Source organism: Papaver somniferum, chromosome 7, assembly GCF_003573695.1.
Source record: "Papaver somniferum cultivar HN1 chromosome 7, ASM357369v1, whole genome shotgun sequence".
NCBI classification, from domain to species: Eukaryota; Viridiplantae; Streptophyta; class Magnoliopsida; order Ranunculales; family Papaveraceae; genus Papaver; species Papaver somniferum.
In genome coordinates this window covers 157915050-157940553 of record NC_039364.1, presented here as the reverse complement: position 1 = coordinate 157940553, position 25504 = coordinate 157915050, and the positions used below count along the sequence as shown (strand labels likewise).

The 25504-nt window shown below is 36.8% G+C and overlaps 1 protein-coding gene and 1 long non-coding RNA gene across 22 annotated transcripts; one reads left to right on the top strand and one right to left on the bottom strand.

Moving 5' to 3' along the window:
* Positions 1 to 2549: 2549 nt before the first annotated feature.
* On the bottom strand, positions 2550 to 4638 carry LOC113298875. Of its 3 annotated transcripts, none has more exons than XR_003334447.1 (4): positions 4533 to 4638; positions 4381 to 4457; positions 2918 to 4238; positions 2550 to 2823 (listed from the first exon to the last, which is right to left on the bottom strand). It is a non-coding gene; the product is annotated as an uncharacterized LOC113298875 (long non-coding RNA). The 3 variants fall into 3 exon arrangements; XR_003334448.1 differs by having other exon boundaries at positions 2918 to 2979; positions 3199 to 4238; positions 4381 to 4612; XR_003334446.1 differs by having other exon boundaries at positions 4381 to 4613.
* Positions 4639 to 6636: 1998 nt separating this feature from the next.
* On the top strand, positions 6637 to 17469 carry LOC113298874 (hsp70-Hsp90 organizing protein 1-like). Of its 19 annotated transcripts, none has more exons than XR_003334434.1 (14): positions 6637 to 6768; positions 6861 to 7093; positions 9221 to 9394; positions 9964 to 10104; positions 10382 to 10568; positions 10845 to 10931; positions 11687 to 11812; positions 12048 to 12200; positions 12921 to 13022; positions 13773 to 13943; positions 14037 to 14116; positions 15740 to 15840; positions 15928 to 15972; positions 16180 to 17469. XR_003334434.1 is itself a non-coding variant. In XM_026547738.1 (13 exons), the coding sequence occupies exons 7-13, from the start codon at positions 10911 to 10913 to the stop codon at positions 15786 to 15788; spliced, it is 702 nt and encodes a 233-aa protein (XP_026403523.1). In that variant the 5' UTR covers positions 6637 to 6768; positions 6861 to 6901; positions 7028 to 7093; positions 9221 to 9394; positions 9964 to 10104; positions 10382 to 10568; positions 10845 to 10910; the 3' UTR covers positions 15789 to 17469. The 19 variants fall into 19 exon arrangements, 4 of the variants coding, with proteins under 4 accessions (XP_026403523.1, XP_026403526.1, XP_026403522.1 ...); XR_003334439.1 differs by having other exon boundaries at positions 15740 to 16335; positions 16439 to 16567; positions 16640 to 17469; XR_003334437.1 differs by lacking the exon at positions 15928 to 15972.
* The last annotated feature ends 8035 nt before the right edge of the window (positions 17470 to 25504 follow it).

Here is a 25504-nt window from a genome sequence, read left to right as displayed (position 1 = left end):
GGAATTGATCCAACGGAGTAACTTAACACAGGAACTTGAATCTTCACAGGAACTAGATTAGATACTTAACTGTTTGGATGACAATTTCCCTAACAGTAAACATTTTCTATCTATCCACCACTCACCGTCACCAGGAAGCCATCTGAATCCCGCTGTAAAAGGCTCCATTAATGATACAAGCATCTTTCCGTCCAAAAGCATATCACAAGCATTTCACTGAACCATCTTCATACAACATTTCCATTCACTTTGACTTGTCCTACAATAGAAAGAAGAAACACCCTTTCCATCCAAAATTATTATCAGGAGACGAGCAAACCGTCAACAATATAACAGTCAAACATACATGTATCGATTTGGTTCAAAAGTGATGGGGTTTTGAAATGTTTCGTTTTGAACAGACACGACTGTTAATATTTCATTTCAAAGGTGATATCCCTATAACTAATTAATCCCAAACGGTTAGTAAAGATCAAAGCAACAACTTTTCCATTCATTCTATTTTCCTTAATTCACCCGGTCAAGAAAAGCTAATCGAAATGACCTTATTAACTTCTACTGTGAGTACTATTGCATGCAACAGATATACAATTAATAAGATCCTCATGGGATCCCGACATACAATTATGAAAAGCACACCCAGACTATGGGCGTCGTGCATCAAAAGTAACATATATATATACTTGCTATTTTGTGATGAAAATGCTTATCTCACTACAACAAATCAGGAAGCATGTATTATATCCAAAAGAAACCGAAAGTACAAAGAAAGGAAATGTCTTTAAGATTGTTGGAAATGACATGCGCTTTCATTTTCTCGGAAATCATGTTCATGCGACAAACAAAATACTAACAAAGAAAAGAATTAGAAAACTTATCGGATTGGTTGATCGAGGCGAGGTACTCCTCTTTCCTTAAAGACAATTGATCCTCGCATATGGTGCTCATGGTTCTACGGATGTCGCCTTCCAAGATACAACGATCACGCCTTATAGTAAGTAGCACTATAATACTATTAGACCATGTTGACAATTACTGTGCTCTTAAATGACTCTGACTCTTGACTTCAAAACTTGTTTTCTACTTCTCTGAAGGCTTGTAAAACCCATACAAAACAAAACTGAGAGATTGGTTTATATAGAGATGGTGACTATACAAGTTGTCTTTTCACTAACAGGTGACTCTCTATAACACCTACTAGGTATCATCCCGTCAACCTTTTGTGATTGTTTTTTATTGCTTGGTCGGCTGGTCAATATTTTCCCACAAAATTTTAGTCATTAACAAAACTGATAAGATTAGAACTGTCAATTGTCCAGCCTATAAGTTAGTCGGGGCTTGTGACCCTAGTATTTTATTGGTCGTGTCAGATTAGTCGAGGCCTATAAGCATGCCCTAGTGTTTTATTGGTCGGGTCATATTAGCCGGGGCCTTCAGCCCCGGCCTTGGCCACTAAAAAGATTCCCTGTATTTTGTTGGTCGGGTCAAAGGCCTCTTAAGAATACCATAGTATTTTGTTCGTCTGGTCAAATTAGCCGGGACTTACAGCCCCGTCCATGACCACTTAAACAGTTCTTAGTATTTTGTTAGTCGGGTCAAATTAGCGGGTGGTTTATCTTTGGTTTATTATCATTATTATTTTTTCTAAGAAGATCTTGTTGTTTTGTTGTTCGGGTCAAATTAGTCTGGACTCACGTCCAGGTTTTGCGCTTTAAGCGGGTCTAGTGTTTTGTTGATATTATCCTGTCGATTAGCCGGCACCTAAGATCCAGACCGTGGATTAAAAATCTCGAGTCAAACTTAATCCCACATTAAAATTAACCATGATTAGAATTGGAATCTAGAGAGTCAAGCCCCAGGACCTGCGGTATCGGTGCTTTGTTGATCTGCACGGACCCGGTCGTGGCCCTTGAAATTCTAGTGGAGTACCGAATAACAATAGTCCATATTGACGCTCATATCTCTTATAAAACTCGTTGTTCTGTCTTTGTATATTTTGTTTAGGGTTGATATTTTTGCTCATTTTGATAAAACACTTGGGAACATGAAATCAGATGCGATATATCCAAATTACTGGATTCACCATCTTTATTGTATCACTTAGAAGAATCCCAGCTTTTTGAAATTACTGGATTCTGTCCAGCTGGTAAAACTATGTTACAATCTTTATCAAGTCGTGGGATAATCCAATTGCTAAATGAATTCTAGTAAGTTAGTTACATCAAAACTATGTTAGACTTTGTTCTCTTTCAAATGATACTGGAAGTTCTGCCCAAACAGGAGAAAGAGAAATTAGCAAACAACCATTACTCTTATCCATACACTGTTATTTGTAAAATGTCTATATTTGACAACCCCTTAATCTACATTATGGAGGAAAAATCAAAGAAGAGTGTGGTGACATCTCTCTTCCTATGTTTTTAAAATCTTTACTTGGTACCCTCAAGTAGAGCCGTGAAAACATTCTACATTATGGAGGAAAAATCAAAGAAGAGTGATTACATATCTCTTCCTATCTTCCTAAAATGTTTACTTGGTACCCTCAAGTAGAGCCGTGAAAACATTCATGTTATAATTAACCACTAACAATCAAGGAAATTAAAAAAAAAACAAAAAACTGTGCAGTACAATCTAAAAAAAATCCAAGAAGACCATGAATTTGTTAAGGTACATAAAACTCCAAATATGTACTTACAACTTTCTGACTTGATACTTTTACCAAAAACAGAAACCATTAAGGGTGTTGCAAACCTGTAGGAGATCGTTCAAGAATGACTTGATACTCTCACCACAAATGTCTCAAATCCTTAACTCTCCTACGACCTGAAAACAATAAAATCGACGATTAGTGCTGTAAATAGGATATTTTCAACCAAAAAGCAATCTCATAATGATATTTGGTGTTTAAGAAATTAACCGACTAAAGTGAGGATTATGGTCATAGGCATGTTACATCCCATTCATGTGTACGATTAGTTCCTGCAAGTAAGAGATGTCGTTAGAGGAATTGGATGGAAGACTTGCACCAAAAATAACATGATCCTTTGCTCTATAGAATGACAATGGTACTCGATAAAAGAATATGTTTCATTCTAGCAATTTAGTCATTTTAAAAAAAAAAAATCATTGAGATCCAGTGCGGACTATGCTTAACCCAACAATTACAAAAATAGAATCTTCATGAAGTGGGAAAACCACCTTCACAGTGACTTGTTGTTGACTGTTCTACGGTACAATATAAGTTCTACTGTACAATATAAGCTTGGACAATTAATAACTTTCACATAAAAACTAATTCCTTGCAGGTCATCATTTCCCTCACCACCATTGGAAGTCCAGCAACCCAGCATGAGGATCATGACATAGAAAAAGAGAGTAATGGTTATTAACACATGAATGACTATACAAGAAAAACAATACTACATATATTCACTTGAACCTTATATGTAAAGAATAAGATATCATATTACTGAACACCCTAAAAGCTCCCATCTTTGCCGGAATCTCAGTTTAATTACCCAACCAAATAAATTCATAAATCCTCCAATGACAGAACCATAAAGAAAGAAACTCAATTCAATTTAGTAAACAATGGGGAAAGGTTTCCACAAAAATCAAAATTTGAAGTTCTCTTGATTCATTGTTAACGAAAGAAAAGAATTAATCAAAAGCTATTATTGTTGTTAGCACGAACTCGTGTTCGTTTAGACCTGTTTCAAACTGATAAACCCCTTTCTGCGAAATCCAAATACAGGTCAAAATTTTAGATTAATCGAAAATCAAAATAAAAAAAAAAACTGCCCTAATTTTTGTTTCACCCTTCACTGAACACAACACAAAAAGACAGTGAAAAAGGCTCAAGAAAGTAAGATAAGAAGACTGAAATTTACCTGGTATGCAAGGATAATTACTGGTGAAGAAACAACGACATCTAGTTTGTTTAGATAATTAATGGAGAATTTTAGAAAACAAATTTTTATATATCAATCACTAATACATCTTCTTTAGTTTGTTTTCCAAACCCCATCTCAGACCTTCAATCTTAGCAAGCACCGACTTCTTCTTCTTCCTTATCTTCTCCAATTTCAAATCTCTGTCCACACTTCCAAATCACCAACTCGTGGAAAAAATTCGGGGTTACTCTTGTCTAGAAATTCCTTTTATAAATAGTCATGACAATTTCGGTGTGCGAAAAATAGTCAAATCAGGAAACCCAAGGATCCTACGTTCGTAGATTTCTGTCGCATTAATTACCGAAACAAATTATTGAATGACAGTAAGCGATTTACAAAAATTGGTTTATGAACAGCTTACCTGTGACAACAGTAAACGTATGAATTGACATACATATGATCTAAGGGATAAATTGACTAATCTTACCTTTGATAACTCGTATTAGGGTTCACACCTGCATGATCGATCTCGTGTGCCGGAGTTTCTAGAGAGTCGAGCATAACCTAAAAAATCAATCAGACAAAGCAATCAGGACAAAATCAAGAAAAAAATTCATAGGGTTAGAGTTCTCAGAGAACCATGGGCAGAAGCAGGAAACCGAGAGAATATTCCCGATTCGAAACGAATCGATGGGCAAAGCTCTTTTCAGAGCAAGTCTTATGGTGGAGTCCGTCTTATTCCAAGTGTGGAAAAATTGTGCAATGTAAGTATTGTAGCTTTTAAATTGGTGTTTTACATGAAAATTTCAAGCAGTATTCCGAGGTTTCGCGGTATGTTATTTGGAATCTATTTGAACGCCCATTAAAATAGCGCAAAACGCTATTCAGAATAGCACAGTAGAAAACAGAAAAAGATATTAAGAATAGCGTCAAACGCTATTTTGATTCACGTTAAATCCGTGAAAATGTGATCTACAACCCAATCCAATTAAGCCTTTACACATCTAACGTCTGTAGACACGACACGTGACAAATAATATTATATTCTATGTTTAAAGCTGCAAACGTGGGGTATTTGTGTTGACCTGTTACTTCACCAGCTAATAAAATTGAGACACGTATATTAGTCCAACAGAAGTTGCGGATAAATGGGGACAGTTGAAAAACGTTAATTGAAATTGACCTAAAACGCTATTCTTTTAAGTGTTTTGTTTGATTCCGCCATTACAGTTAAACTTCCATGATCTATTCCAAGTGCTGATGTGTCATGGAACTTGGAAGATAGAATTCTTCCATTATTAGACTTGTTCTTATGCACCAAACCAATTGAAGAGCATTAGGAAACCAATGTATTAACGGAAGCCTAATAAAATCAGGAAACCAACGATCGCACGGATGGGTATATATATCTATATGTTTTTATATAAACGATCTGACGGACGGCTATATGTTTTTATATATAAAACATAACCGATCGATCCGAGCCGTGGGATGACGAAATCGATGGTCGGATTCAACAGGCTACACAGAGGCCACTTCTTTTTATAATATAGATCCATGACTAGGTGTCTTATGGTGAAAAAGGCATAACCCAAACACATCTCTTGGATTTAAATCTTGAAAACCAATTTTCACTCACATATTTATTTTTTACTAAAAATTCCAACAAGATGTGGTACCCAAAAAGATTGAACAATCAAAGAAACTGAAGATTGAACAATCAAGGGTAACTTGCCCTCAAGACATTTCCCTAAAGAAAAACTGAAGATACAAACTTGGTCTCTGCCTAATAGGTCTCAGTTCAAACTTAACATTGATGCTGCATGGAGTTCTATAGATTTACCTGCAGGTTTTTCTTTAATTTTGAGGAATAATGCAGGGGACTTCGAGATTGGAAAGGCAAGATCTTTCACAGTCTCTACCCCTGAAGAAGCGGAAGCCATAGGACTATTACAAGGAGCAAACTAGGCAGTTGAAAAGGGTTTGTCAAATTTCAAAGTTGAAGGAGATTGCAAAAATCTGTTTGATTACTTAAATGGGAAAGATTCTCAAATAAGTTGGCAAAACAGATTGATTATGAATGAAGTTCAGGAAAAATTTAATCAATGCCAGAATTTTTTGGGTTTTTGTTTAGTTCGTAGGACTGCAAACAATGTGGCAGATGTTTAGTCAAAGAAGTAAAATCTTTTATTTATTTTTTTAAATTGGAGGACTGTTCCTCCTTCTTGTATTAATCAGGCGCTGGCAGTAGATAAATCAAGTGTTAGGGGCGTTTCCACCAACCTAACATTGGATAGCTCTACTATTTCTTTTGTAAGGGATCCTAACTCCCCAAATTAGGTTTTTCGGAATGCATTATTAACTTACAGAAAAAAAAATAAAAAAATCAAAGAAACTGAAACAGCTAAATACTGAGTAGGAATTAGGCAGCGTATGCCCAAAATATTCAAAAGCACTCTCGCACAACTTCGTGTCATATTTTGTTCCGCCTATGGCGTTTTCGTAAACAAAGCTTTAACTTTTCGTTTAGCCATTTGGACGCGATATTTCTACACTTGAAACGTGGGTCAAAAAATATACAGAAGCTTTTAGGCCTACACCGAACCATCACCAAACGATGCAGTGAGTTTTAAATACCTCCACTTACTTGTGGGTCCACAAAAACGAAAACTTTTACCTAACCGTTTCGTACACTGACATTTCTTTGCGCGTCTTCGTTTTTCTCAATTCTTTTTCATAAATACAGAAAATGAGAAGAAGAAAAAAATGAAAAAGAAAAACACTCTTCTACACTCTCAAAAGTTCCCCATTTCCATTTTCCACACACAACAGTCTTTCTCTACTCCGAAAACCCTAAAAATGGGGAGCAATCGAAGTTCGTTTTTCTTTCTCTCTGGTTTCTGTAGTTGTAATTTGAATCTTCAATCTTCTTCTGGTTTCTGACATTTTCATTTTCTGATCTTGCAGCTCCAGCTAAACAACGATATATTGGTTTTTCACCGGATAAAGTTGAGATCAATAGATTTTATGCTCCATGTCTATATTTTTTCTTTTCAAAATCCTTGAGTTTCGCCTATTTTAGTTTTTTTGTTTTTTTCTCTTGATTTTGAGTTTGATTTTGACTCTGTTTGCAGCTTCTGAATCAGCGTATTTTGATCTTTTGAATTCTGCATACAAAGGGAATCTAGATCGTTTCAAGAGTAAGCTCAAATATACACAGTTTGATTAGTTTTTTTTCTCCCCTTTCTTGTGTATTACTTATAAGATATGAGTACTGCTGTGACGAGGTCGCCGTCGTGACAACTACTATAAGGGTGCATGTTATGACCGTTGGATATCATATCATAGATAAGTGTGTATTCCTATGTAAATTTAGAAAATAAAACCAATTTATTATTTTCCTTTTGTTTTTTTACATATATATTTAATTTTATTTGATTTTTATTCCTAAAAAAGAAACATTCATCGAAAAAAAATCTTATTAGCATGTAATTTTCTTAGTAAACTTAGACGTGGGTTTTTAGAACATGGAAGAAGATTTATTAACATTGCCAATGATGACTTTGAAGTAACTCAAACATGTAGGTAATAAAAAACGTCTAACAATCAGGACTTCCTATACCTAATTTCACCGATCAAAATTCACCAATCGAGAACAAAGCTCTACCAAACCCAATGACTACTGTCATTAGCAATGATCGATCCCAACCATCATAGCTTAGTCTCAACCTCCTGCTACAAAGAGGATTTTAAGGATTTAAAGACAAAACAAGAAGAACTAATGACGATAGACATTCTAAGGATATTAATATATAAAAGTTATTATTGGGGCGTCACACTCCAATAGAGAGGCTTCATTTGGATTCTTAATGTCCAAAAAAGTGGTTATGGGATATTCTAACCCATATACAAAATGTCTAGATTACCTTTTAATTAGAAGTGATTTTACGTCCAGGTTTGGATTAATTCCAACCGTAGAATTTTATTTGCATGTATTTTACGCCCAGGTTTGGATTAGTTCCAACCTTAGAAGCTCATTTTACGTCCAGGTTTCTTTTAATTCCAACCGTAGAATCCGATTTTACGTCCAGTTTTCTTTTAATTCCAACGGTAGAATTGATTTTACGTCCAAGTTTGGAGATTTTACGTCCAGGTTTGGATTAATTCCAATCGTAGAATTTTATTTGCATGTAGTTTACGTCCAGGTTTGAATTATTTCCAACTGTAGAAGCTCATTTTACGTCCAGGTTCCTTTTAATTCCAACCGTAAAATATGATTTTATGTCCAGTTTTCTTTTAATTCTAACCGTAGAAGTGATTTTACGTCCAGGTTTGAATTATTTCCAACCGTAGAAGTGATTTTATGTTCAGGTTTGGATTATTTCCAACCGTGGAAGTTTATTTTACAGCCAGTTTTTCTTCCCAACTTTGTCCCAGAATTGACCAAGTATACAACAAAATTCATTAATTTAATTTTTATCTTATTAAATTAAATTAAAATTAACTAAATAAGGGTTGTTTAGTCATTACAAAATTATTTGAGATAAGAGGATTTTAATATTATTTATGGGTGACTCGGTTTTGTCCTATTAGGTGACGCCCCTCTAATAGAATGTGACTCCCCAATAATAACCCTCTAATATATACTCCGGAAAACACATAAACGGGATAGGATTTTTTCTCGCCGACCAAATATTCGTTTTTGTAACTTGCTGCTACAAAGATGAAGGAGCAAGTAATAATAAATAATAAGATATAAAAAATAAGAAAGAAAAATATTTACTATAATTTTTATTTTCTTTCTCGAGATGTGTAGCATCTATGATCCAATATCCAAAGGTTATAAGTGCACTCTTAGAGCATCTCCAATGCTAGGGGTGGAGGTCTTAAAAAGACATGACACCTAGGATTTAACACTTTTCTTGCCAAGAATTTATCTCCAATGCCAAGGTCAAGGTAAAGGTAAATACATGACATGGATGCCATCTCATAGGAAAGGGTAAAGGAGAAAGTCATATCTTTACATTCTCCATGACCCAAGGTCTTTTGATAAATCATCAATTCTTTATTAAAAAGTTAATTTTTCTCTAAGTTTTAGGGGAATAATACCTTGACATTGGAGATTGAATTATAGATTGAAAATATAACTTTCATTTTTTTTTGCCACATAGTAATGACCCACGATAAAAAGATATTAATAGAACCTCCACTTAATATTACCTTCACCCCTAACATTGGAGATGTTCTTATAGTAGTTGTCACGAGGGTAACCTCGTCACAGCATGACTGTATCAGATATTTGTATTTTATGTTTGGGTGATTTTCAGTTATAGCTTCAAGGTACGATGACAAAGGGGATGGACTAGCAATAACGATCCAACGTCTTAAGGATAAACTTGGAAGAGGATCTCTTATTTTTGCTGCTGCTGGAGGAAGCGTAAATGTCTGTAGATACTTGATTGAAGAGTTGAATTTTGATATCGATGTGCAAGATAATCATGGTAATATATTTTTTTTAATGATTTACTTTTGATTTTTTCCCCTTCGAATTCGGTTTCTGATCTTGTTTTCATTGAAAATAAACTCCTAGCTCTTAACAAATGTCCATTTATTGCTTCATTTTCATGGATTTCATTATTGATTAGGAAAAAATTGTGAGGATAATTTTGTCAACTATCATACTTGTTGTCAACAAGATGTGGTGGATCTTGCTGAAGTTGTTTGCTGGAAAAATAAAAATTCAAGCACTTAGTTAAAGATTTTAAGTCCCTTATTGTAAATCTTCTGCTTGTTTATTTTGTCGTTTTGGGGTTGATGGTCTCACCATGCACCATTGTTGACTTTTTGATTCGCGGTGGCCTTCTTCAGAAGCATATCACAGAACTAGTATGCTTTCCATATATTAATTGCTTGAAAAAACATAGTGTAGGGGACTGAAATGGAACTTGGATATTCTTCGATCAATTAGGTTTTGGTATTTTTCCCAACTATATATCCTTGTGAATCGTAAAGGGAAACAACCTCTTTAGTTGAAATAAAAATTTATCTTACAGTTGTTTCTGTTTTTCAGGTGGAACTCCCTTATGTTATGGAGCTGTAAAAGGACATCTGAACTCTGTAGAGTATCTTCTTGAGAAGGGTGCCAATCCTAATGGTTCAAATGATCCGAATAGTACATTTAGTGCTCCTTTGCATTATGCTGTATTAGGAGGTACCTCCCATATCTTTAACCTAGGAACAGAACTTGTACATTCTTATAAAGCTACCCCTTCTCTTGTGTATATATGTATGTCTGTGTGCGTGCGTGCACATGTTTATATTTTCCTCTTAATCTTTAGTAAGTGAAAGCAATTTGACCCAGTATTTATTAAACTCAATGGTACATCAATGTAGGCTTCTTCCACTTTGCTACTTCTTTATCACAAAAATAGCATAAAGACTTAGCCTATTTCTTCTATAATATTATTATTATTTACTTTAATTTGCAGTTGGAGATACAATTAGGCGTGGATTTCATATGCCGTTTTATATGCATGAGACATAAACATACAGAGGTTGCTACTTTCAAAAGGTGCTCGTGTTAATTTTGTGACTGCAGCTGGGACAGCCCTATGTTATGCTGCTGGTAGGGACCAGCTTGATTCTGTTAAACTCTTGTTGGATCACCATGCAGATGTAAGTTGACTTCTCTTCGACTAAATAAACAGCTAATCTTTTTCAATTTGTTGATCAACAAAGAAAAATGAAACAGGGCATTGTAACAATCTTTCAGTTATCTTTTATATAAAAAGGAAGATATATTTTTTTTGCGTTTTAGAAACTTTATGCAACCCTTAACTTACTGTTGTAAAACCGCAAGAGTATTGTGTGGTGCACAACTGATTTTCATTACTATTGGTTTTCCAACTTGGTGGGGCTATTCACTAAATCTATGTTCCTTCCTATATGCAGCCTAATGTAGTGTTGAAGGGCCTGATTACACCGCTGACGGCGAGTATTCTTAACGGTACACTGCAAATGACAGATCTTTTACTACAGGTACAGAAAGGTTGCTAAGAAATGTTTTGCGAGTAGTAACTACAGTATTTATTTATCCACTCACAATGGCATTTTGAAGGAATTTATACAATATGTACATTTAGTGGATCTAGATTACAATTCCTGCTTATGTGAAAAGACTCATCCCTTCATTTATCTGTTTGACAATTTCTAAGTAAAACCACTGGTAGCAAATTTTTGAAGTTATATTTGAGTTTGCTTCTGAACTTCTTTATCTTAGTTTGTGCCATTTTCTTATGTTTGTGTATAGCTCGTCTTCTAGGTCAAAGGATAAATGTAACTCAACATATGAGGGCCGTTACACAAGTTGGTGCTGCACCCAATCCCAGAGTCGGGAACCCTAAGTACCCCATACCCTGGTTAATCAACCCCAAGTTGTATTAATGTGGTTCACATGGATGCAGCGCCCATAATTTACCATTTTACCTTACTGAAAATTATGATGTAAAACGATGTTTAGCTTGCTGGTCATAGGTGCACATAACTTGGATGTGCTTAAAATTAATGTGTCTGGTTCATTAAAATTGAAACCTGAACATAAAATAAATAAAAGCATAATAATGTGAAAAATAACTGTGGACGTGGGCAAAACTCTCAAAGCACAATACTCTGGGGCACATACTAGTGTCATTCTTATCTCAGATTCTTCTCGATCATGTAGTGCATTGTCTTCCTAAACTTTTGTGTGATTTTTTTCGCATATCTTGATATTTTTTTTCTTTGCATCTATCTAGGCTGTTGCTGACCCAAATGCCGAATCACGTGGAATTGCCCCTCTTGGATCTGCAGTAGAATATGGGCTAACAAAATTTATCGTGCCCTTACCGGAGGCCGGTGCTGATCCAAATGCTACGGACAATGTATGGATACCTAATTCTTGGCCTTTTAATTCATTTCTCTCCAGTTCAAACCTCTTGTGAAAACCTATTTGGTTGCCAAGATGCTCTACTTGCATTAAAACCTATATCCTGAGAATGTAAGTAGCATGCTGGTTGGGTGTGACTAATTTTCCACCAGAAGTCAGAATTGGCAATACCATCTGAGAGCACTGGTTGACTGGCTTATGGAATCAACTCTTTTAATTTTGAAACACAGGAAGGCATGACTGCAGTAGAAATTGCTGCTACAATGGGCAAGAGGGAAATTGTTGAGATTCTGTTTCCCGTGACTTCTTGCATTCCAACATATCCAAGTTGGACCATTGGTGGACTTATGAAGCATGTGCATTCTGAGGCCGCCAGAAAGAAGGTACAGAATCTTATGCAATTGACGGGTTGGCTTTTATCTTATGGTGTTAACTTAGCGTTGGAATTCTCAACCACTGGTATATATATGCTATTTTTATTATTTGGCTTACAAGTTCTACACTATCCATTAAGCTTCAAATTAGTTTATTCACTTCCTAGACCTTAGTGCAATACAAAGTCACAATATACTGGCATACAAACCTATACAGCTGATTCTAATATCACTAAGTAACGCCAGATGGCTCCGCCCAACACACACGTTTAGCTGTTGTCATCTGCAGCAATATCAAATGCTACAGGTGCCTGACAACCATTACATGTATAGCAGCCCCTTATGTTCGGAATTAGAGGTACATTTACAAGGGATTGCCACATAAATAAGGGCCAAATTTTATCAAGAATTCTAGACCACTGTATCTTTTATAAATTTAAACAGTAAGGATTGGAGACTTTATCATGAAGGGAACAACTAAAGGCTTTAAAACTCATCTGCACTTCTTGGCTAAAGTCCTTTTAGAAAAAAAATCAGCAATTCAAGAAGAACAGAAGAACACTAAAGGAAGGATAACATGTGTCGTGTTATGATAAATCAGTGCTGTAACTATCTTTTCACATCTGCTACTCTTTGCTGCCATAACCGCCAATTTACGTTTTAAATGCCTTGTAATTCCATTTTGTTTCTGAATTCTTTAACAATACAAATATTCGAACTTTGGAACAGAAGAAACCCGAAGGTTCTGAGAAAGTTCTTCAAGAAAAAATGAACGGTGCAGAAGCATTCAAGGAAAAGCAGTATTCGCTGGCAGCAATGTGGTACTCAAAGGTATTTAATTACCCTTAACTTTGAAGCAAATGATCTCTCAGTAACATAATGGTAATTGAATGACACTTTATTGGTGGTATGTGAGAGTACACTTAGTTTGATGAGTTTATTTATATAGCCTATGAGTATTGTTACTGAAGGTGAATATTTTTGTTTTTGAGCTTTACATGTACATTTCTGATTGCACACAATCAATAAGACAGTGGTATATGAGTGTAGTGCTTGTTATCTGCTTGTTTGGTATAATATGCAGGTTAAGTTCAATACGTTAATTGGTATTTTCTTTTTCTTCCAACTCTACCATGAGTGTTTGTAATTTCATCGTAAAAGACAATAGGATGAACCATTTTTCAGATAGGCAACCAACTTGCTTTAACCTTCTTCAGCCACATGAGAAACTAAGGTGTACATTACATTTCCATTATACAGTAGAATGATTGTATGCTTCTGGAGTAGACTTACAGCTGAAAGCTACCATAATTATGATCTTTAAGTAGTTGACTAATAGTTATTACGGATTTCTCGATTTCTGGTAAAGCATGGATCTACGGCAAGTTAAGAACACATTTATGTCATGGTATGATCAATTATATTTGTGTCTTTTGAATTGCATTACGAAGTTTCCAGCTAGCCAATTTCTACCTGTGTTAGATTTTGTTTTAAAAGTCCTAGTTTCTTACTGTCTGAACTACTTTTTAAATACTTCACGTTTTCCTTCTTATAATCCTATTTTTGGTGATGGAAATGTAGGCGTTGGAAATTGCTCCAACAGATGCAACTCTGCTATCCAATAGGAGTGCATGTTATGCATGTATGCAAGATGGACCTGAAGCATTAAAGGATGCAACTGAATGCATATCTTTAAGGCCTGATTGGCCAAAGGCACACTATAGGGCAGGCGTAGCTCTCAAAATTCTGAAAGTCTGTGTCTTTTCCTCTGCTTTGCTTTTTCGGTTTTCCCTAGACAAATCACATTATAAGTTATTCACTTATTTGTTGCATTTGTTATGACAGAGGTATGGCGAAGCGGCAGACGCCTTTTATAAGGGTTTGACGCTGGATCCTGAAAACAAAGAGCTTCAAGATGCATTCAGGTTCAGTTTTATCGACCTTCGTTAAGAATTCTATTTCCATGTTTATAGTTATTAATTATGTCATTCATTCACCATCAAGACAGATAATTAAAGTGCTTGGATCCCATTCAAATTTGGCAACCAATTTGGCTGTCTAAACGTCCCTTATGTTTTCTGGATATCACTGTCTCTACATTTTGCCAATTAGAAATGTCTTATTCCTTTTCCTAAAGAACTTTGTCTAGAATAATCACATCTTCAAGAAATGTGATTTACATCTATAGCCACAACTTACATGGCCAGAGTATTTACTGGTTAAACCTGATTGAAGTCGCATGATGGGGTTTTCATGCATGACCCCACATGGAACATCAGTCAGTCGTCAATGTTACACATGGTTTCACAACCTTTATTATCCATAAACTGTCAAGTGGTGGGAGAAGTGTCATTTCTGTTTTTAATCTGTATTTTGTTTAAATTGCTCAGCAATTTAGATTGAAGTCCTGCTGAGCAATTTAGATTGAAGTCCGTCTTCCTACAACCATAAGAAGAAGAAGATGATGATAGTAGCTCATCAATAACTAACAGCAAACTGGCAATATATATTATCTTAACCAGAAGACATTCTATTAATGTTTCGGTGGCCAACTTTTGTATAGCTCCTACTGAAAGGGGTTTTCCTGACATCGTAACTATTTGCAACAAACTATAGGGTTTTTTACATTACTATTCCACTAGGAATTTCTGTAGAAGAAGGGCTCTTTTAACTTCTTATATTATGTCTCCACAGACCTCTAACTTTGAGTATGCTATTCCATCTTCTGGTTTCTTTCTTTGGTTGCACTCCCCAAACTAAGAACTTTCAAGATGCGTGGCTGTTAATAATCTATCCCAGATTGTATCTTTTACCTGAATCGCCATGCTAGTTTCACATAGAATTTCTGGATCAAGAAATCATATGAAGCACACAAATACCTTGACGGAAGTAAAAATGATCCTAAGTATTTGTCTGTATTCTTCATAATTGCCACACCAAGTATGTCAGCAAATTCAACTTTGTGCTCCGAATTCATTTTGTAGTTCAAGTGGATTAAAGATTTTATGTATTACTTTTTGTCAAGACCAATTTTCGGTCGGACTACCCCAAAATATCGGATTGCTTGCCCCTATTTGTTAGAGGCACGACCAAAGAAGAATAAGTCGTTGACAAACATTAGATGGGTGGTACAAGGAGCTTCATGATTAACTTTATAACCCTCGAAACAACCTTCATTTCCTGCTTTGTTGAGTGGCCAAGTGAGACCCCTTGATCTGGTGATGTCTACAATCCCTGTGATGTTGCTGTCCTGTCCCTGCTTTTGACAAGGATATATTGTGGGAGTTCCAATTCTGTAAACTTAATGATGAGTTGCATACTTCAAGTGTATCATCTAAGAGGTGTCACTAGTTTATTGCCTAATCGTATAGAAGACTCTATTGATCCTGTTTACATGCGAGGGAGGTAATTTAACTGGTGGAAACTTTTATGCTGTAAGTTTTACAGTCTGTGATTCTTTTGTATAAAGTTGGTGACTTGTCATAATGGTTTCCATCATCAAATATGTTATTTTATCTAAACCATTGCATGGATAATATGTGATGCAGACGTCTCAGGGAGCAGTTTGATGCAACATCGCATTGCACTTCCACCTGATGCTATGGGAAAGATCATTTATGTTGCCCCAGCTGGTCAATACTCACTGAGTGTATGTATCTCCTCCTTTACTCTCTTAGTTACTCTGGCAAGGGCAGCAGTGGCATCATATTTTTTGGTGGTCAAAAACTGCATACAGGAACTCATACTGGAAATTTGATGTCGCCTCTCTTGCTTGGCTCAGGTCTATTTTCATAGTTATTGCCATTTTATTTTATTTTTTTCTTTCTTTTTGTTTTAGGCTTACTGGTTTCCTATAGATGTGTTGTCACTGGCTTTAGGGATTTGGTTCACAGTGCAATTTCCATTATGGTTTTTATAACTGAATATTAAAATATTGTTCCTCTTGAGCCTGTTTCTGATCGAACCTTGCTTACGATGAACATGCTAGCTACACGACACCTTGCCGCGCTACAAATCCATAAAAAAAAAGGTCAACAACTGGATCAGCACATTGTTCCAGGCATGGATTAACTTGGCTCAATTCCCACTGTGCCTAAACCACCTAATTGGCCGCGTTTGGTGCTTTCAATCACGCAACTCGTAGGTATGTACATGTGGCCATAAGTGCATACATATATGCAAACCATTTCTTTCCCCTTCACTTGCAATATCATAATCCTTTATTTATTTTCTTCTTTTCCAATGAGGTTTGAGGCCTTCAATCACGCAATTCAAAGCCGCTTTTCAAAGGGGTACATGTGGCCAACTGGCCATAAATGCAAACCATTTCTTGCCCAACTACTTGCAATATCATAATCTTTTTTTTTTCCGATGAGGTAGGTGGGTTGCTTCTTTTGGTAGTTATATATATTATACAGCCAACCCATTGTACTACATCCCATTCGCAGAATCTCTTCAGCAAGAAAATGGCTTCATTTTGTTCCCTGTTGGTTTACAATGCTGTGTTTCTCCTGGTTTCGATTGTTCTTGTTTCTTCGTCTACCGATCAAGAAAGCGTCGTTGCCTCTGCTTTTCCTTCCTCTAAGTATCACTGTGAAGTGTTTCAGTCAGTAACATTGTCTCAGTTTAATTTGTTCTGACTATATTTGCCATCATATAGATCTTTTCTAATATATGCAGTGAATTTTGTTGCGTTCATGCAGTAGAGATGGGAGCTCTTACACGTACCTTCGAATGTGAGCCAGGTGTGGGCATAAAAATGAGGACTCAGGAATTTAATATAATTAGAGGTTGCCTTCCCTGTTTAGCTTATTGTCGGGGTGCTTGTGATGCGCTGGGTACCTATTGGTATCGCCAAAGATGCCTGACACCTCCAGAAACCACAAATGTAGTTTGCGACTGCTGTTGTAAAAAACCCGCACCACCCCCTCCATGCATATGTCCCACTCCTACTACACCACCCCCACCCCCACCTAGTACTCCTTCGGGTGGTCAGTGTGCTCCTGGAGACACATACACAGAAACTACGATACCAACCTCAAATTGCTCCGATTGTACAAACTGGTGTAAAGAAGATTGTTCAGAATTAGGAGGCCGTGTGACTGATGACAAGTGCGCCATAGGTGAATCTAACTTTGTAAGAAAATTTTGCAGTACAAGACTTTTTAAAATGGAGATTTCTAAAGGTAGAAAATTTGCTCATGATTGTATTTGATTTCAAGACTTCAATAATATCCTGATAACAAGGGTACAACTAATATAACATTCTAGTTAATGCAAATGAAGGACACTCCCCATTCCACAATTAAACAAACGAAACTAAGAGCAACAAATATAATTTTGTAGTTCTCAAACTCCCTGCTTTTACTTTCCACTTCTTCACAAATACACTGAACCGTAATTCTCTAACAATTCTGAATCTGAACCTGGATCTGCATCCGGATAGTAGGCCAAAGTAACACTATCCTCCAGACGCGAGGCTTCACGAACGAACGCCTCCGAAGACTCGAACATCGTTCTCACCGCTAAATTCCAGTCTTGTGTTTCACTGTTAACATAGTACTTCACTTGCGCATGGTTCGGACGATGTTTTATGCTAGTGAGAAATTCTGAGGATACTGACCGAATTTCAAGCACATCACGCTTCAAGTCATCACATATGACTGTCATATCAATCATTTGAGGTTGAGGGAGTGCCAAGTTAACAATCACGATGTCTCGTAGTGGGATCACCATGAAAGGTCGTCCTGCTTCAAGCACAACTAAGGCAGAATAAGTCAGGGCAATGGTGGCTAATTTCCCGGCCGAAAAAGCCCCAACAAATTCGCACTCCTCTAGCGCCTGAAACTCTAACGGTATTATAGGTACAGTACTCCAGCCAACCCGCCGATGAGATTCATGAACTTTTTGGACAAAGTTCTTTAAATCTTCGTTAAGCTTGTTATCGGTGATATTTGGATTGGGTTGCCGCAAACAGAACTGGATATCCGTCGTTTCTTTTGCCTCTATCACGATGGGGCGCTGCAAATGGAATAGCAAGAGAGGCGGCCACTTACAGTCCCCAAGTCGCACGAAACACCCTCGTGCATTTGCATTCATGAAAACTATACGTAACTCCGAGGCTGTGTATATGAATCCATTTGTTCTTCATAAATATAGGATTGAGAAGAAGATAATTCTTATTATGATAATCCTTTTTCAATTCTGGTTACACAGCTCATGAATATATAGAGCCCAATATTACGATAAAGCAAAGATCCTATACACTAGGAAACAATATATTATCCTTAAATAAGGATATATGTTAACACTCTCCCTCAAGTTGGTGCATAGATATGACACATGCCCAACTTGTCCAGAAAACTCAAGTATTTTTTGCTTGACACTCCATGTGTGAGAATATCTGCAAGTTGTTCTTCAGACCGAACCGGTGGCAGCTCAATAATGTTCTTGTCCAGCTTCTCCTTGATGAAGAACCTGTCAACCTCCACATGTTTAGTACGATCATCCTGAACAAGATTATGAGCAATATCACGCGCAGCTTTGTTATCACAATACAAAGTAATAGGATCCTTGAGAGGAATCCCCAAATCCTTAAGGAGAAGCCTCAACCACAAAGTTCCACAAATGCCATCTGCCATACCTCTGAATTCAGCCTCTACACTTGATCGTGTAACAATATTTTGTTTCTTACTTCTCCAAGTAACTAAGTTACCTCCCACAAAGGTAATGTAGCCTGCAGTAGAACGTCTGTCATCTATTTCTCCTGCATAGTCAGAATCTGTATATGCCACAACCTTTCTATAATCTTCATTTTTAGAGAATAAAATTCCTTTTCAAGGAGCAGACTTCAAATACCTCAAAATACATAAAACTGCATCCATGTGTTGTTCACCTGGATTGTGCATGAATTGACTAACAACACTGAGTGCATAAGCAAGATACGGCCTTGTGTGAGATAGATACATCAATCTCCCCACAAGTTTTCGATATCTCCTTTTATCAGCAGGAACTTGATCAGGTTCAATACACAAATTTACCTTTTCTTCTAAAGGTGTATGGACTGACTGACATGCTGACATGCCCACTTCTTTTAGCAGATCAAGAACATATTTCCTTTGTGATAAGAAAATTCCTTCACCGGATCGAGAAACTTCAATCCCAAGGAAGTATTTCAATGAACCAAGATCTTTCATTTGAAATTCCTTTGATAAGTATCTTTGCAAAGATTTCCTCTCCTCTGGATCATTTCCTGTCACCACCATATCATCTACATATATGATAAGAGCAGTAATTTTATCCTTCCTTTTCTTTATGAACAAAGTATGATCAGAATTACTCTGACGATATCCAAAGTTCCTCATAGATTTGGTGAATCTGCCAAACCAGGTCCTTGGAGATTGTTTTAGCCCATACAATGACTTGTTTAGCTTACATACCTTCTTACCAAAGTTCCTCACGATCCAATACCGTACTTTCTGTTTCTTCTCTTGAAGAACCTTCATCAACAGATTCTCTTACCATATCATCAGAGTTGACAATAACAGATACATCAATTTCCGATATATCTCATCATAGTTAAGAGTCTGAATTTCCTTATGGTACTCCCCCTGAAGTTCAGACTCACATGAAAAATACATAGTATCTTCATGAAATACAACATCCAAAGTAACAAACATTCTTTTGGTTGGAGGATGATATCAACGGTATCCCTTTTTAGTTGTTGCATATCCCACAAATACACACTTCAGAGCTCTAGGAGCCAACTTATCACGTTGGTTCTTGTGCAGATGAACATAAGCTACACAACCAAACACATGAGGCTGCATATTAGGAATAGTTGGAGCCACAACTGCTTCAACAAGAGCTTGATGGGGTGTTTGGAACACAATGGTACTAGATGGAACTCGATTTATAAGATATGTTGCAGAAGTAAGTGCCTCTCCCCAATACATCAATGGCATATGTGCTTCTATCAATGAAGCACAGACCGCTTCCAGTAAGTGATGATTCTTTCTCTCTGCTACTCCATTCTGCTGAGGCGTATTAGAGCAAGTAGTTTGATGAATAATTCTGTGCCCCTCCAAAATGTTGAAGGTCAGAATCCATATATTCACCACCATTATCACTCCGAAGTACTTGAATCTGTTTGTTGTACTGAGTGTTAATCATCTTATGGAACTTTTGAAACAAGGCGGTAACTTCACTTTTGTTTTTCATGAGACACACCCACGTCATTCTAGTGCGATCATCAATAAAAGTAACAAACCATCTTGAACCACCCAGGGTAGTAGTTTTAGATGGCCCCCAAACATCAGAGTGTATGATCATAAAAGGAACTGGACTCTTATTGAATGATAATGGAAAAGAAGCACGATGGATTTTTTGCAAGTTCACATACTTCACAATGAAAACTAGAAATAGCAAGTTTTGCAAACAAACTAGGAACTAATTTTTTTAAATAACCAAACGACGCATGTCCCGATCGTCGATGCCATAACAACATTTGAGATTTTTGTCTCTCCCCCTCAGAACTATCAGCAAGAAGAGTTTGACGCAGCTTATCCGAACTACTTGACACCAAATCCAGATAATATAGCTTCCCACGCTTAACACCATAACCAATCGTTTGCTTCGTTGTGATGTCCTTAAAAACACAACAATCAGGCCAAAATATCACTACACAATGTAAACTGATAGGAGATTACAGTCTAATGTAGGAACTACTAAGACAGAATCTAAGTTTAAAGTTTCAGTGAGAGATATTGACCCTTCACCAGGAATTGGAGCTTGTGAGCCATTTGCAGTAGAGACTGTTTTTTGTAAGGATGGTTTAAGGGGAGAGATTTGTTTATAATCACATGTCATATGGTCTGTGGCACCGGAATCAACTATCCATGAATTATTCGAAACAAGTGAAGAAACATTTAAAAACTTACCATCGCTACCTTTCCTTGCTACTGATGCATATATTACCATGGAATCCTTTCCTTTTTTTGTTGAAGCCATTGGAGCACCAGAATTTTTCTTTTTCTCCTTCTTCCTCTCCAGATGTTGATCCCACCAATATGGATATCCAACCAACTCGAAACACATGTCAATTGTATGTCCAGATTGATTACAGCGTGTACACTTAAGTGATGACTTGTCCACCTCAGTCTTTGAGTATATCTGAAAAGACCCTTTTTGATTGTACCGGTTTCGAGTTGCCATAGCAGCACGTTCAACTTCTTCCGATTCTTTTGCCATCATTGTACGTCGAACAGATTCACGTCGAACAAGTGCATAACATGATTCCAATTCAGGAATATGATCCTTTCTCAAGATTTCACCACGGATCTGCTCAAAACTTTCATCTAATCCAGCAAGGAATATATGCACCCTTAGGCGCTGAATTGATTTTCGATAGGCTTCAATATCATTAGAATTCTCCATAACCACCTTGTCACGATGATCCAGCTCTCCAAATATTTCAGTTAGTTCTCCAGAATAAATTGAGAGTGCTCTGCCATTTTGTTTTGCCGAAAACGCTCGTCGATTTAGAGTAAATACCTGCATCTCATCATCTCCATCATAAAAGGATTTAGATAATGCATCCCAAATCTCTCTAGCAGTAGGTATATCTCTTCATGATTTCAGGTGACATAGACATCAACAACCATCTCTTGACCTTTTGATTATCTGTGTGCCACTTCTCATATCTTGGATCTTCCTTGGTAGGTTTTCTTGTCCTTCCCATAATAAAGGAGGTTTTTTCTTTTTCAGAAATATACATCTCCATGATTTGTGACCACAAATCATAGTTTGTTTCATCAAGAACAATCACATCCTTGAATGATGCACCTTCAGATTGAACGATAATAGGAGCATATTTGTTTTCCATCTGCCCTTTTTGTTTTGATTTATTTTGGTATAATTTTGAATCACTACCCATGATTCAAGAACCCTAGCTCATAGATACCTTCTTCATAAATATAGGATTGAGAAGAAGATAATTCTTATTATGATAATCCTTTTTCAATTCTGGTTACACAGCTCATGAATATATAGAACCCAATATTATGATAAAGCAAAGATCATATACACTAGGAAACAATATATTATCCTTAAATAAGGATATATATTAACACTCTCCCTCAAGTTGGTGCATAGATATCACACATGCCCAACTTGTCCAGAAAACTCAAGTATTTTTTGCTTGACACTCCATGTGTGAGAATATCTACAAGTTGTTCTTCAGACCGAACCGGTGGCAGCTCAATAATGTTCTTGTCCAGCTTCTCCTTGATGAAGAACCTGTCAACCTCCACATGTTTAGTACGATCATCCTGAACAAGATTATGAGCAATATCACGCGCAGCTTTGTTATCACAATACAAAGTAATAGGATCCTTGAGAGGAATCCCCAAATCCTTAAGGAGAAGCCTCAACCACAAAGTTCCACAAATGCCATCTGCCATACCTCTGAATTCAGCCTCTACACTTGATCGTGTAACAATATTTTGTTTCTTACTTCTCCAAGTAACTAAGTTACCTCCCACAAAGGTAATGTAGCCTGCAGTAGAACGTATGTCATCTATTTCTCCTGCATAGTCAGAGTCTGTATATGCCACAACCTTTCTATAATCTTCATTTTTAGAGAATAAAATTCCTTTTCCAGGAGCAGACTTCAAATACCTCAAAATACATAAAACTGCATCCATGTGTTGTTCACCTGGATTGTGCATGAATTGACTAACAACACTGAGTGCATAAGCAAGATCTGGCCTTGTGTGAGATAGATACATCAATCTCCCCACAAGTATTTGATATCTCCTTTTATCAGCAGGAACTTGATCAGGTTCAATACACAAATTTACCTTTTCTTCTAAAGGTGTATGGACTGGCTGACATGCTGACATGCCCACTTCTTTTAGCAGATCAAGAACATATTTCCTTTGTGATAAGAAAATTCCTTCACCGGATCGAGAAACTTCAATCCCAAGGAAGTATTTCAATGAACCAAGATCTTTCATTTGAAATTCCTTTGATAAGTATCTTTGCAAAGATTTCCTCTCCTCTGGATCATTTCCTGTCACCACCATATCATCTACATATATGATAAGAGACCAGGTCCTTGGAGATTGTTTTAGCCCATACAATGACTTGTTTATCTTACATACCTTCTTACGATGAGATCCTGGAACTTAAATACCAGGTGGGAGCTCCATGTAAACTTCTTTAGTTAATTCACCATGCAAGAAGGCATTCTTTACATCAAACTGCTGCAAAGGCCAATCCAAGTTTGCAGCAAGCGATAACAAGACTCGTACTGCGTTGATTTTCACCACTGGAGAAAAATTTTCTGTATAGTCGATACCATAAGTTTGGATGTACCCTTTAGCAACTAATCTTGCTTTATAACGTTCAATCTCACCATTTTCCTTGTATTTAATGGTGAAAATCCAACGACACCCCACAATCTTTCTTCCTTCTGGACCATCAACATAATCCCAAGTATCATTCTGAAAAAGGGACCTCATTTCTTCTTCTATAGATGCTCTCCATTTTGGATCAGCTAATGCTTCCTGCACATTGTTAGGAATAAAAACAGTAGATAGTTGATTCACGAATGCCTTATTAGCTTTAGACAAACGATGGTGAGAGACATAATGACTCACAGGGTGCTTAACCTTACTAGAGATTTCAGGTTCATATCTGGGTTTAGGAATACCTCTGTTTACACGCTGTGGAAGTTGTTTCCTTGATTCTTCAAGAACATCCGTAGCAGGCGATTAGTTAGGTGTTTCATCTTCTTGAGGTAACGTAGACTCTGGAATCTCTTCTATCATAACCTCATTTTGAATCTCTATATCACGATCCAATAATGTACTTTCTGTTTCTTCTCTTGAAGAACCTTCATCAACAGATTCTCTTACCATATCATCAGAGTTAACAATAACAGATACATCAATTTCCGATATATCTTCATCATAGTTTTGGATCAGCTAATGCTTCCTGCACATTGTTAGGAATAAAAACAGTAGATAGTTGATTCACGAATGCCTTATTATCTTTAGACAAACGATGGTGAGAGACATAATGACTCATAGGGTACTTAACCTTACTAGAGATTTCAGGTTCATATCTGGGTTTAAGAATACCTCTGTTTACACGTCGTGGAAGTTGTTTCCTTGATTCTTCAAGAACATCCGTAGCAGACGATTGGTTTGGTGTTTCATCTTCTTGAGGTAACGTAGACTCTGGAATCTCTTCTATCATAACCTCATCTTGAATCTCTATATCACGATCCAATACCGTACTTTCTGTTTCTTCTCTTGAAGAACCTTCATCAACAGATTCTCTTACCATATCATCAGAGTTGACAATAACAGATACATCAATTTCCGATATATCTTCATCATAGTTAAGAGTCTGAATTTCCTTATGGTACTCCCCCTGAAGTTCAGACTCACATGAAAAATACATAGTATCTTCATGAAATACAACATCCAAAGTAACAAACATTCTTTTGGTTGGAGGATGATAGCAACGGTATCCCTTTTTAGTTGTTGCATATCCCACAAATACACACTTCAGAGCTCTAGGAGCCAACTTATCACGTTGGTTCTTGTGCAGATGAACATAAGCTACACAACCAAACACATGAGGCTGCATTAGGAACAGTTGGAGCCACAACTGCTTCAGCAAGAGCTTGATGGGGTGTTTGAACACAATGGTACTAGATGGAACTCGATTATAAGATATGCTGCAGAAGTAAGTCTCTCCCCAATACATCATGGCATATGTGCTTCTATCAATGAAGCACGGACCACTTCCAGTCAGTAAGTGATGATTCTTTCTCTCTGCTACTCCATTCTGCTGAGGCGTATTAGAGCAAGTAGTTTGATGAATAATCTGTGCCCCTCCAAAATGTTGAAGGTCAGAATCCATATATTCACCACCATTATCACTACGAAGTACTTGAATCTGTTTGTTGTACTGAGTGTTAATCATCTTATGGAACTTTTGAAACAAGGCGGTAACTTCACTTTTGTTTTTCATGAGACACACCCACGTCATTCTAGTGCAATCATCAATAAAAGTAACAAACCATCTTGAACCACCCAGGGTAGTAGTTTTAGATGGCCCCCAAACATCAGAGTGTATGATCATAAAAGGAACTGGACTCTTATTGAATGATAATGGAAAAGAAGCACGATGGTTTTTGCAAGTTCACATACTTCACAATGAAAACTAGAAATACAAGTTTTGCAAACAAACTAGGAAATAATTTTTTTAAATAACCAAACGACGCATGTCCCAATCGTCGA